At 35.9% G+C, this 12,412-nt stretch overlaps 1 protein-coding gene across 1 annotated transcript; it reads left to right on the forward strand.

Moving 5' to 3' along the window:
* Window positions 1–2,854: 2,854 nt before the first annotated feature.
* LOC117325923 (apolipoprotein B-100-like) lies at window positions 2,855–9,086 on the forward strand. The gene is made up of 7 exons (XM_033882437.1): window positions 2,855–3,073; window positions 3,572–3,625; window positions 5,230–5,381; window positions 5,764–5,861; window positions 7,402–7,567; window positions 8,130–8,303; window positions 8,895–9,086. The coding sequence occupies exons 1-7, from the start codon at window positions 2,950–2,952 to the stop codon at window positions 9,045–9,047; spliced, it is 921 nt and encodes a 306-aa protein (XP_033738328.1). The 5' UTR covers window positions 2,855–2,949; the 3' UTR covers window positions 9,048–9,086.
* The last annotated feature ends 3,326 nt before the right edge of the window (window positions 9,087–12,412 follow it).

Below are 12,412 nucleotides of genomic sequence, written 5' to 3' on the forward strand. Positions count from 1 at the left end.
ATCCATTTTAGTTCACTTAATGTCCAAATAATTACAAACGTGATAATAATAATGGTATTAAAACAAAACAAACAAAACAAACAAAAGTGCGATTAAAACCATTAGTGTAAAAAAAAAAAAAAAAAACGATATCTCGATCATAGCTTACAGTACCTAACTGAGTAATCAATGCTAATTAATGAGTTTGTGTACACAGTCGTCTGCTCATGGTTAGTATTTATAGAAAAAATATTAGTCCCTACTCTTACGATAACAACAAGACAGGGGCTAAACTATTTTCCCCGTAAATACTAACCAGTAATACTGTATACGCATGTGTTGTGTACAACTGATATTTTCTATAACTTTCTCGCCTTTATTTTCCCCGTTTAACATTTGAAAACAATGGAACATATTCCACAATTATCTATAAATGTTAATGGCTACGGGGAGAATCCTATTTTAGTTAAGAAACTTTACCTACAAGTAAAAATTTCATTTTGGGGGGGCATTTTTATGTCAACGAATTATGAAAATTGAAACATTCCCCCCCCCCCCCCCCCCCCCCCCCCAAAAAAAAACCCTTCCAAACACCACTAATATTGTCATCAATGAAATCATATAACATTTCTTACAGTGATAGATTATGATAAATATGTATTAAAGCATGGAAGAATAAACACCTTATCTTACAATGAAAATAAAGATACTGCAACACATTATTGACATTTTTTCTTTTAATAAGATAAATAGGAGTTATCTCCCCTTTATATTTTATGATTATCAGCGCTCAAAAGGGGAGGGAGCGATGGGAGGGTGGGGGTAACTCTTATATATATATATGAACTGTGTTCTAACGTAGGTCTGACGTTCAGTTTGGAATCTTTTTCTCGTAAGGCAGCGTTTTATGGATGTTTTATTTCCCATTAAAAAATATGGGGATAACAAAAATTCAACTGTCGAAATCCTTAAAAGCCATTTTCTTTTCCCTATCAGTCTCCAATATCAGAGACATATATGTGTATACAATGTATATGTCTCTGCCAATATGAACGAGCATAACTACAGGGACCAACATATGGAGTTTGTGGAAAGTAACGCTAACGTAATTCAAATGTCGAAATTCTGAACAGTCTCAAATTTTAACATGCACAACACTGGAATCTTAATGTCCATTAAGTACTTTTTTTTTTAGAAATAGCGGTAACAATTAAAATTCAACTTTCAAAATGGCCGCCTGTCATTTTAGTACTTTTTACGATATATCACTACAAAAATTGTTTCCGGACGGACGGGTGAAGATTTGAATAGCCAGAAACCTTGGAATGTGACGTCATCTTGTATGCTCGGTGCTGCCGTAGGAAGATGGTCGATTCATTAAAAAAATGGGCACACACGTGAAATTGCAGGTATTGCATATAACTGACTGCACTTATCAAGTATACAAATGTACAAAAATGATTTAGTTGGCATTCATTGATGGTGAAGTTTCATTTCTAGATTACTGAAAACAATTCATTGTGTTGTATTACATTTTTACCGTGAACTATCACAAATAAGCAGATGGATACCTTTTTATCACTCATGTACACGTATGCCTAATATATATGTCACTAGTGTAAGTAACCCTGGGGAGGAGCGTTTTTCATTGGCTAAACCAGTCATAAATATATTGTGACGTCATATATGAATGGCGTTACGTTATGAATTGTAAATGACACAAACAACGGCTTCCTCCGTTTGAATTTGTCATTTAAACCTTTCAAAATGTAAGTTTTCAGAGTTAGTGATAGAATATATACCTTGAACTCGTGAAAATACTGATATTCTATCATGTTCGTGAAATAGTAATATTCAACGGGGAATCACTCGTGAAATATATGTACCACCCCGCCATAACGCCGTGTACAGCATCTTGGTGACCGCAGTGTCTGGTAATTAGCTCTTTGTTGACCCGGTCATACTGTACGTATACAACATCAATACAAAGTCCAACTACTTCACATTAGGGATACAGGATACGGACCAGAAAATTGTTGACGTGATCTTAACACGGACCGGAAATCTGTGGTAAGGATAAAGAGATATTAGAATAAGTAAATAGCAGAACAAGTGAATCAAAATACGTCATACACAATACCATAGTGTATAGAGAGTGAGTATTTTTTCTGTTATCATACCTCGTGTTTCTTCCCGGTTTCCTTTCGTGATTTTTGACTGAATGGTTTCTGATGTTGGCAGTTGTGCTGATCCATTAAAAAAAGCAAAATAAAATATATTAATGATGATTCATATTTTCACTGAATATAGAAATCAATGGCAATGAAAATAACAAAATTGAATGCAACAACGAATGTATACTTTAAGTAATGAAAAACAAAACAACAAAAATATTATTATCATTATGGATCAGTATTTACTGATATTCATTTTCAAACTCGAGTATCACTATAATACATACTTTCTTTATCTAATGACATGCTATATGCGTACTTTAATTATTTTACAGACATCTTTTCATTTTGACTAGTGCACCGGAAGATTCTCGTGTTCCGCCTATTAAAGATGCCATTCTTCACGATGTCATTATTGAAACTCGAAACGAAAAAATGGATGTCAAGAGAACCTAGATTGATTAATTCGGGTATCGAGAAATACCCAGTCGGACATCTGCCTAACTTGTAACTTTTCTATGGTATAAAATATACAACAGTCTGTTCTTGTGTTCAATCGACCATAACCACTGTCTGTTATAATGGTACTTTTGAATGTGGCACTTATATTTTAAAATTTGCGTCAGCTACAAAGAGAGACGGAATGACATTGAAATTCGGGGTCACTCAATAGTTCGTGTCAAAGTCTAAAGGTCAACACACTTCGCCCACCAAAGGAAGTCCCCAACTCTCTACCACTCCACAGGTACATCAGACTGAGTGGTAAACTAAACGTCCAGGCTGGTGTTGTTTGTATATGGTGTCGTTACGCAAGGCTACCGGTGTATTTTGGCTGTCTTCTGTCACATCCACGCGGGCTCGGATTCTATCAATCATGGCGGGATCGCCATTCTCTCTCGTGCTAATGTGTCTTATCTGGGGTGAGTAACACAACTTAGAGCCCTTATTTTGGGTAAAATTATGAAAATGCTATATAAATGTGATCATTGTTTGGCGTTTAAAAGTTTTCAAACTTGGTGGCCAATGGAAAATAGTCTTCGATAAAAATATTGTGTTTTGTATAATTATGCATAAATTCCACATTACAATCATGTTACCAATAGCTGTATACATATTTAATTGACTTGTAAGTTTTAAAGACGAATGCTCCAGGTGTTATTTGGAAGATATCACGATAATTGCATATGGGTTTTAAAAGAAAGAGTGAAATATATCGTCAATCAGGAATGCTTCTAGCTGCTACTCCAACGCTGTCTCTGAAACGCGAATTGATTAATACGCATTTGAAGCCACATTTAGCATGTATATAATTTATTACGAGAATTAATTGAAATGCACATGTATTAATGTTAATCAAAATATTGAAGTCTGCTTTTGAAGTTCCATCTCCATCATACACTCATGGTTTTTTTCTCCAGAAACTGCAGCGTTTAAAACACGGATTACAAAGCCCACAAACTGTAGCAGGAATGGTAAGTTAGAGGTTTTAATCACATAATCATAATTATGTTATCCAGTAAATTGGTGCATACAATATGCTGAAATCGAGTATGACATAATGATATATGGATTATGGTGTTACGCCACGAATAAAATCAATTTTGATTTTCCCGCATTTTGTCTCGAGTATTTTTGCTCGCCATTAAGGTTCGTAAAATGAAAAACTTATAGTGAATGAAAACTCATTTAAGATTCTATCTATTTATATCATGACTAGCTGGCTATATATAGTATCTTCATGAATTTTCATTTCATATGAGTGTTTATGAAACGTATCTTAATAAGTTTTTATTTTACATATGTATATGAAATCAGATAGTTCTTATCAAACAGTTAAGAAAACTCACATTTTGACAGTCAAAGTATGGAGGACAAAATCTGACGGAAGCAGAAATTTTGTTGAGCCATTTTTAGTTCATGACGTAACGTCATTGTCCATATTATGATGTTACAACCGATTTCTGACCGGCACATACAATGAAAAAACGCTCCAGGGATCACTTTTCACTAATGGCGTATGCAAAAAATATCACATGTGCTAATTTACTGGAGACCAAGCTGATTATTTAATAAAATAACTTATTTGATTATGTATTCAACTGACTGGTAATGTTATAAGTGGATCATACCATTTGAGAGGTTTGCTAACCGTGTACCTGCAAGTTACGCCGAACCCCGCACACCAATAAGTCTATCGGGAAGCCAAACTACCCAGTAATCTTAGCTAATTGTACTAAAAAAAAAACAAAAAAAAAAACGAATAAAAGTGCATGGTTTCAAAAATATATATGTATCTATGGGATTTTTTTTATGAATTTTGATTATCTACTAAAGTAAGGTCGATCGTCAAGTATACTGCAGACTTTTCAACATCAGCAGGATATCTCGATCTCTTTTTGTGAGGTACCCAACAGGGACAGGTTGCAATCATACTGTATGATAAACACGATGACTCATTTTCCATTTTCTCAATTTTCCATTTTCATATAGTAACAACCCTGCTTTCTCAATAGATGTTTTTATATATCCCTACAGAAAAAACTACAGAAAAGATACTAGTGTTTTTCTTGTACGATATGTCAGTGCTTGACGTACGTTTATATGTCTGAAAGGTTCGTTATCATCACCTCCCCCATTTCTTATTTTGAATGCTTGGTATTACCTGATTTGACCTATATTTACATAGCGGGTGTTGTCGATGAAACAAAAGACGCTTACACTGCCGTAACACCTGGTCTTATAATATTTCTTTCGTTTAAATCTATATTTTGTTAATGTTTTGTCCTATTTTTAGATTTTGAATAAGAGGTACTGATTAATTTTTCATGAACAGTTGTTGAACTTATTGAAGATCCCCTGCCCCTTTTGTTGTTGTTTATTGTTGTATATACTGCATTTTTACATATACATACATGTATTTCAAATGACGTGCGCTAAGTGAAGTTTTACGTGTGATTTATTCTTAATTATATATAAGCCTTTATGTATAGACACATTTGTCCATTTTGTTTCAATAACTTTCAATTTGTATTGAAAAGCTGTTTATGTATTGTGTGTACTGTACAATCCCTTGTAGAGGTAAGGTTCCATCGTGGCCATCAGTACCTGTACCACTATAGTACCACTGTGGAGACGTCGTTTGTGGGGACGACAGAGTCCAAATCTGCTTTTAAACTGGACTGTGAAGTGAATGTGGAGGCAAGGAGGAAGTGCGAAGCCTATATGAAAGTGAGTACATCTATAGTAGAACCTCGTTATCTCGAAATTTCTTAACTAACGTTTGTTTAAAACTGAACTTTGCTTTGTCTGTTAAAATCAAAGCTCAATTTACCCCTGTCTATTTATAGGTGACCTGACCTAGTTTGTTCATATATAGTAAACCATGACTCTGTTTCGATGTCGTGTTCCTTATTGTTTGGTTTGGTATTAAGTGTTAACGATCTATCAACACAATGCAGTCATTTAAGGACAGCTTCCTACTCGTTTAAAGTATCATATTTGTAAGCACTTTTTTATTTTATCTATAGTTGACCTTGACCTTGTTTTAGCTGACCTTGACCATTTTTTGTGTATCACTGTTCTCGTTGTTTACATCGTATTCTCCTTGTAGGTAACTACGTGTTCGCTCTACCATAGACAACCTGGAGGCGGTGATGCTTATATCAAAGATACAGCTTTGTCAACTGACATAACACGCCTTCTGCGCAGGTAGATTATGTTTTATTAATCATCCAAAGTTGGTTTATAAAAGCATTTAGTCTACAAAAGGTAGCAACACTGTAATTAGTTGACATTTATATAGTTAAACAAAAAATCGAAATATTTGCTCCATGGTTGAGGTCGTGGTAGAGTTTTAGTCTGACAATCATGAACATCGACAAATTGTACAGGGGAATGTTCTCTATATGTTGTAATAGTGACAGGAGCGATATTTGTTGTTGTTCCGCGGGGTGTGGTTTCGGGCGAGCGTGTTTGTACGAGGTCTGATTGATATGTTGTGAGCCTCATATTGAAGGATTTGAATTTTGCCGGACATATTGTGCTATTTTTCAACACAATCCCCTTCAGTATCTACACTTTTGCCAGCGGTGTTTTAATGACTCAATGTCACTTTTGTAGAACTCATTTTCAATCGTGAATGGTAGCCATGGCAATGAGAGACTTGTGGACAGGAGCATTGTCCTGATGAGATAACATACCTTTTGTGAGCTTTGCGCTTAAGTTTAATATTTTCCCGTAACTGCCTCAGAAGTGAAGCATAGTATGTGCCATTGATTGTTTGTTCCTTTTGGAGATACTATATCAACTGCATCCGAGAAAACCGTGGCCATAACCTTCCCAGCTGATGGAACAGTCTTTTCCTTCTTTTGCGGGGAGAGCCAGGGTGCTTCCATGTTTCGAATGTTGTTTGGCCTCTGGGGTAAAATGATGGACCCATGTTTCATCCATAGTGACAAATCTATGAAGAAAGTTGGCAGGATTTTCCTCAAAAAGGTTCAGGTTAGCACGCGATAAAGTGCGCCTGGTGTGCTTCTGATCAACTGCCAGAAGTCTTGGTAGCAATCCGGCCGAAAGCTTTCTTATTGCAAGATCCTCTGTCAGAATGGAATGTACTCTTTCCTGTGAAATGCCAACTCTACTGGCTATATATCATTCTGTGACTCGTCTGTCAGTCATAACAATATCATGAACTTTATTGACCATTTCTGGAGTTGCAACATTGACATGCCTTCCAGGACGGGGTCATCCTCAATACTCTGTCGGCCGCGCTTAAATTCAGCCACCCACCTTATCACTGTAGGATATGAAGGGGCATTTTCCCCCTGGTGTTGCTACCATATCATTATGGATATCCTTAGGTGTTAAACCTTTTTTATGCAAATATTGGATCACTGATCTTTCACCGATTTTGTCCATTTTGCAAATGCCGCTTGTCTTCTTTGCTTTAGAGTGCTACCTCGTCGATGTAAAATAACCAAATGAGACCAATCCTTGAGTACATGGCCCTATATAGTCAGAGAATAGCAGGACTTAAAAAGAACATCCTTGATTACTTCCTTCAATACGAGGCTTACAACATATCAATCATCCCTCGTATTTCGGGAGCTTTTGATAGCGGACCTCATGCCAATTTACAGTATTACCTCACTGAAGTATACTACTGAAGCAGCACAAGAAACTATATATTCTGTTCAAGTGAGTAATATTGGCCTGTTGACATTGATAATTCGTATTTTAATCTGCGTAGGGAGCTGTACTTCCAGTTTGGCCGCGGAACGATTCGACTTCGCACCATTGTAGTGAAGAACACGGAGACAAATGATGCTCTCAACATAAAGCGAGGAATTCTGTCAGCACTTCAGATAAAACTTATCACAGAGGAAGCTGGGGACCAGATACATACTATGGAAACTGTCAGTAACTTAACCTTGTCATTTAATTCTAATATATACAGTAGCTTATTCAATGCCCCCTCTTTATGTTTTGGGTATTCTCTTACAGATATTGATGTGTAATTAACCTAATAGTGTTTAAAAACAATGTAATTCTAGCTCATAATCTATGAGTAAAAATAAATAAATAAATAAATAAATAAACGTACATTGTAATAGTTGTCGTCTTCCGGTACATGAAGCATCTTTCCTCCATGTTTTAATTAGCTTTGCCACAATATTGTTTGACGCGTCATAATAATAATTATGTTGCAAAATGAAAACGTATTTTGATAATAATTTGTACTCATTGTGAAAGCTACATATAATGAATTGCATGAAAACATTTTCATGGTGAAAAAGTGTCGTGATTTACATAGATAGAATAATATGATTTATTGTTGTTTCGAATGTGTTTTGCATCGTGAAATCTGATCCTGAATTGTACACAGTCCGATAAATTATTCAAGCATTACAATTTACAATGTCATTAACAAATGTACTGTAAAATGAATACTTATATAAATGTCACGTTTTGATGCAGGAGGACTTGTTCGGGTCGTGCCCTACAGATTATGTAGTTGAGAACACCGGTAAGATCCTTACATCCAGAGACATCACCAGGTGCCAAGTTCCTCATTACAGTCACCAACAAACAAACCTCTTCACTATGATAAAGAGGGTGTATGGTGGCTACCTACACGGTGATATTGATGAGGTAAGCTAACGTCGTTTCAATGTTTCCGTTACATAATTAATTATACCCTGCCCTTATATGGTCGGGTAGTGTTACCTTTTACCCTAATTCTGTCACTTTACTCTTTAAAGGATACAAAGACAGATTGTTGTTGGATAATGATCATATGCAGGTGAAGTTTTGATTTTGTTTTGATCAATTAATTACATTCAGAGGTATGGTCATTTTTATCAATTAAAATTTCCACAGAAAGAGAAAGAGAGTCACGTCTGATTCAAGACGGAATTGAACAAAAAACAAAAAAAAAACAAAAAAAAAACCCAGAAAAGTACACAAAAACTTTAAAATCTCTCGAATAAGAGAGCGCTGTGAATTTCAATATCTAGAGTGCAATTTAATGTGACTTTACCTTAAATGAAATTTTATCCAGACCAGATGGTAATTAATTTAGCCAGACAACCATTAAGATCAACTGAGTTTTTCTGAAAAGTCATGACCATACCTCTTGTAAAGCCAGTACTACTAACATGTTTTAAACCTCTCCTTGATTACCGGCGGTGACATTCGTGTCGCTCCGATATTTCTAGTTTTATTTCTGTTTTACTGTTGTAGCTAGCCTATCCATTCAACTCGACTGTAAAATGTGAACACACAATAGGAGATAATCATAAACTTGAGGAAACAAAATGTCTTCAGCAACAGCAGTTTCGTCCTTTTGCACGCGAGGGTGACAAAATATCTACATGTATGACAAATATCAGGTAAGTGTGGACTATCAATGAACCTATAATTACACTTGAGAAACACTGCATAAGTAACAATGCTGAATAAATGCGTTTAGGTTTATTTCATGTAAAAAATAACTCTTCTGAAATAGATACAAAGTATGATTCAAATTAAATTGACGTCAACTACTTTCGTCGTAAATTGTTGTATAACATTTTTGTGTATTGATATATAAAATTAATTTCAGTTGTTCATTTGCTATAAAGAATGAAACTAACACGGCTTTGTTTAAATCTTTGATGGATTTGATCGTGGACTATCTCCTTTGAACGTTTCTCTGGTGGTTATTCCTATGACATTTGTGCTATTTCATCCTCACGTTTTGCCTATAGTAGTTGTCCAGTGTTTATACGGGGAACTCCCGTAAGCGTTAGTCTCCGTCGAGGAAAGATGTTTCATTTAAAGGCGTATCCCACCGTAAGTCGATTAATGTCAAAAGAGGACATGGGAACCACATCATGGTTTGAGAATAACGGATACAATACAAATGGTTGAGTAACTTTAAATGACATACGTAATATCATTGTATTTCACCATGAAGCTATGAGTATGAGACGGATATATATTGTAATACAGTGGACCCTCGATAATCCGAACACCTTCGTTCCCAGCCCAAACCGTCCGGATTACGAGTTTTCCGGACTACCGAATTTCGTCTACCAGGTCAAAAAAAAATTGTTGTGTAAGAGTTATCTCCCTTGATTATATACAATACGGGACGTTTTAATGACGTTTCATAAACACGTCTAATAGTCAGTCTTTTTAAAAAATAAATATACTTATGTTCTTGATATGATTCTTGTTTTCTTTTATTTTGTAGAAACTTAAAAAATAAACAATGTTTTTAAAAGAACATGTGAAGTGAAAGTTGTTTTATTTATAGCGGGCATATGTGACCTACAAACAACACACATGGGTTACGTCCCAGAGGTTCACAAACGAGTAGAAATTACATACGTTAAATACCTGAAATGAAAGACCCACTATGTACAATGTACGTTTTTTTACGTAAATTATGAACCTGAAATGAAAGACCCGGTTTTTACAACTTACCAACAGTCTGTGTTTTTGTGGGGTTTTTTTACTGTAAGTTAAAAACCTGAAATAAACGAACTGCTATGTACATTGTACGTTTGTTACGTAAATCAGAAACGTGAAATGAAAGACCCACTATGTACAACTTACCATTAGTCCATGCTTTTTTATATGATTTTTACGTAAGTATGAAGATACAATGAATAAGTTGCAATGTGTAGTTTGGTATGTTCACAGTCTTTATATAAGAAGTTATCGCATCACGTTACGCCCATTTATTCTGATTGGATAATAATAATAAAAACTATTCACAATATTGTGTGTTTTTAATCGTGTAAATAAAATTCAGACATACGCCACGTAATAATTAACATTAATTAATGTGGTGAATCGTAACTCACTTTGCTGTACCAGAAACTCCAAGCTACCTATTTAAAAGTACGCGACACCAGCGAGAACTACCCAAGCTGTCCGATAATTATTAAACCCGTATTCACTTAACAATGTGACACTTACTGAAGTAAATCAGCGGTATCTGACGACTTATTAGTGACTGGTCAAATAGATTATTGGGCGAAAAGAAAAGCAATGTACCGTTATAAAAAACAGAGCTACATTGTAACACAGGTAAACACCCGGGGCTATGACCTGGCAGCGGTCGCTATGACTACGCACAGTGTCAAGCGATAGTCTGTACAGCTGTCGACACGGGTGACTTGCCCGACATTTTTCTCTCCTCGTGGTGAAAAAATCGTCCGGATTATCGGGGGAAATTTACTAATGAAAAGTACTTTCCGTTCCCAAAATGGGCTTCCGGAATCGGAAACCGAATTTCCGGACTGGTGAGTACAAATAACGTTACGGAAATCCGTTCCCGTGCTATTCCGTCCGGACTGCGAGTTTTCCGGACTATCGGCGTCCGGATTATCGCGGGTCCACTGTAATTATATCGATACTGACCGTTGACCTGACATCTCAATGTAACTTAACTATATCTATTTTCCAGTCAGCATCTCATCCTACAAAAAACAAGAGATCTTGCCAATAGGAAAGTAAACCGAAAAATGAGAGGAAAGAAATCAATTAGTCTCATGTACGAGTTTGATGTTCACGGAAAGAATATTCGGGTAAACAAAGATGAAATCAGTCATTGGTTGTACAAACTAGCCAATCAAAACAATACCAAGGAAGCCTACCCTAAACTCTTTCACGAGTTCTTGTGGTTCCTTAGACAAGCTCAGACCAACGCCCTTTTGGAGGTTATGACAAGTGTATGGGATTGTCATGGAAACCATGGAAACTACTGCAACAGAAAGGAACAGGTAAACTTATTATAATAGGTAAATGGTTATAACAGGCGTCTTTAGTTCAGGGTAAAAGTGTGATTGAGAACCACTGGATATGCAATTGTTGGTAGGAAGGATTGCGAAAATGGCTCACACAACCTATAACACCTGTAATTGATTGTAAAGAACAACAGAGAATAGTTATTCTCTAATGCACCCACTATACATAATCTTACTAATATTTTTTTGCGGTTTATGAATGAAGTTTATAATAGGTTTCCCTAATATTGTATCATATACAAACATTGTCTGCAAAGAGGAACTAGTATCTCACGGGTAAAACGTCTCGGGGAATAATCACTGCTGGTAATATAATTGGCAGCTGACCTCATTTACGCATGCGTATATATAATTTTATGACGCCCTGATTTGTTTGTTTCGTCACCAGAGGCTGGAACAGGACTACTTTCTGGATGGCCTACTGTCCTGCGGGACGGAAGCATGCATCGGCGTTTTCACAAATGCCTTAAAGGCAGGACATATACATAGTTGGCTGGGTTATTTGTTTCTATATGATCTGGCTCTGAATCATAGAACACCAACGCAAGTAGCGAAGTCCTTGTTGGTAAGTAAAACAATGGAGATGACCGACATTAAAACAAATCCTAATTCAAACTCAAAATCCACAAACGAGGGCATACTGAGAACAAACGTGTTCCGAAAGGGTGTTGGTCTTCTGTTTCGACATGGTTTAGATATCTATGTCGAATCCTGTTAAAATCACATTATCAAAATGTGATATTGGACTTTGACAATGGAACCACTGGGCATATTCAAATATCTGCCTGCTATTGATGAGTATTTTGTGCACAACGAAATATGATATCTTCATTTTGAATATATATCTCTACATGTTAATAATGAATAATTCAATCCTGCTTTTTACAAGCATTTCCATTTGTCTAAAATTGGTATCAGTCCATAACGTAAGAATGACGCCTTTGTAACGCCGCTTTTGATTGG

The sequence above is a fragment of the Pecten maximus genome, chromosome 4, assembly GCF_902652985.1.
Source record: "Pecten maximus chromosome 4, xPecMax1.1, whole genome shotgun sequence".
Taxonomy (NCBI): Eukaryota; Metazoa; Mollusca; class Bivalvia; order Pectinida; family Pectinidae; genus Pecten; species Pecten maximus.

What these genes read in the sequence shown, in the direction of transcription:
- LOC117325923 (XM_033882437.1), top strand. Translation starts at nt 2,950, where the DNA reads ATGGTGTCGTTACGCAAGGCTACCGGTGTATTTTGGCTGTCTTCTGTC. An exon ending in CACAAACTGTAGCAGGAATG is followed by an intron (nt 3,626 to 5,229) that starts GTAAGTTAGAGG and finishes AATCCCTTGTAG; the next exon opens with AGGTAAGGTTCCATCGTGGC. An exon ending in ATAACACGCCTTCTGCGCAG is followed by an intron (nt 5,862 to 7,401) that starts GTAGATTATGTT and finishes TAATCTGCGTAG; the next exon opens with GGAGCTGTACTTCCAGTTTG.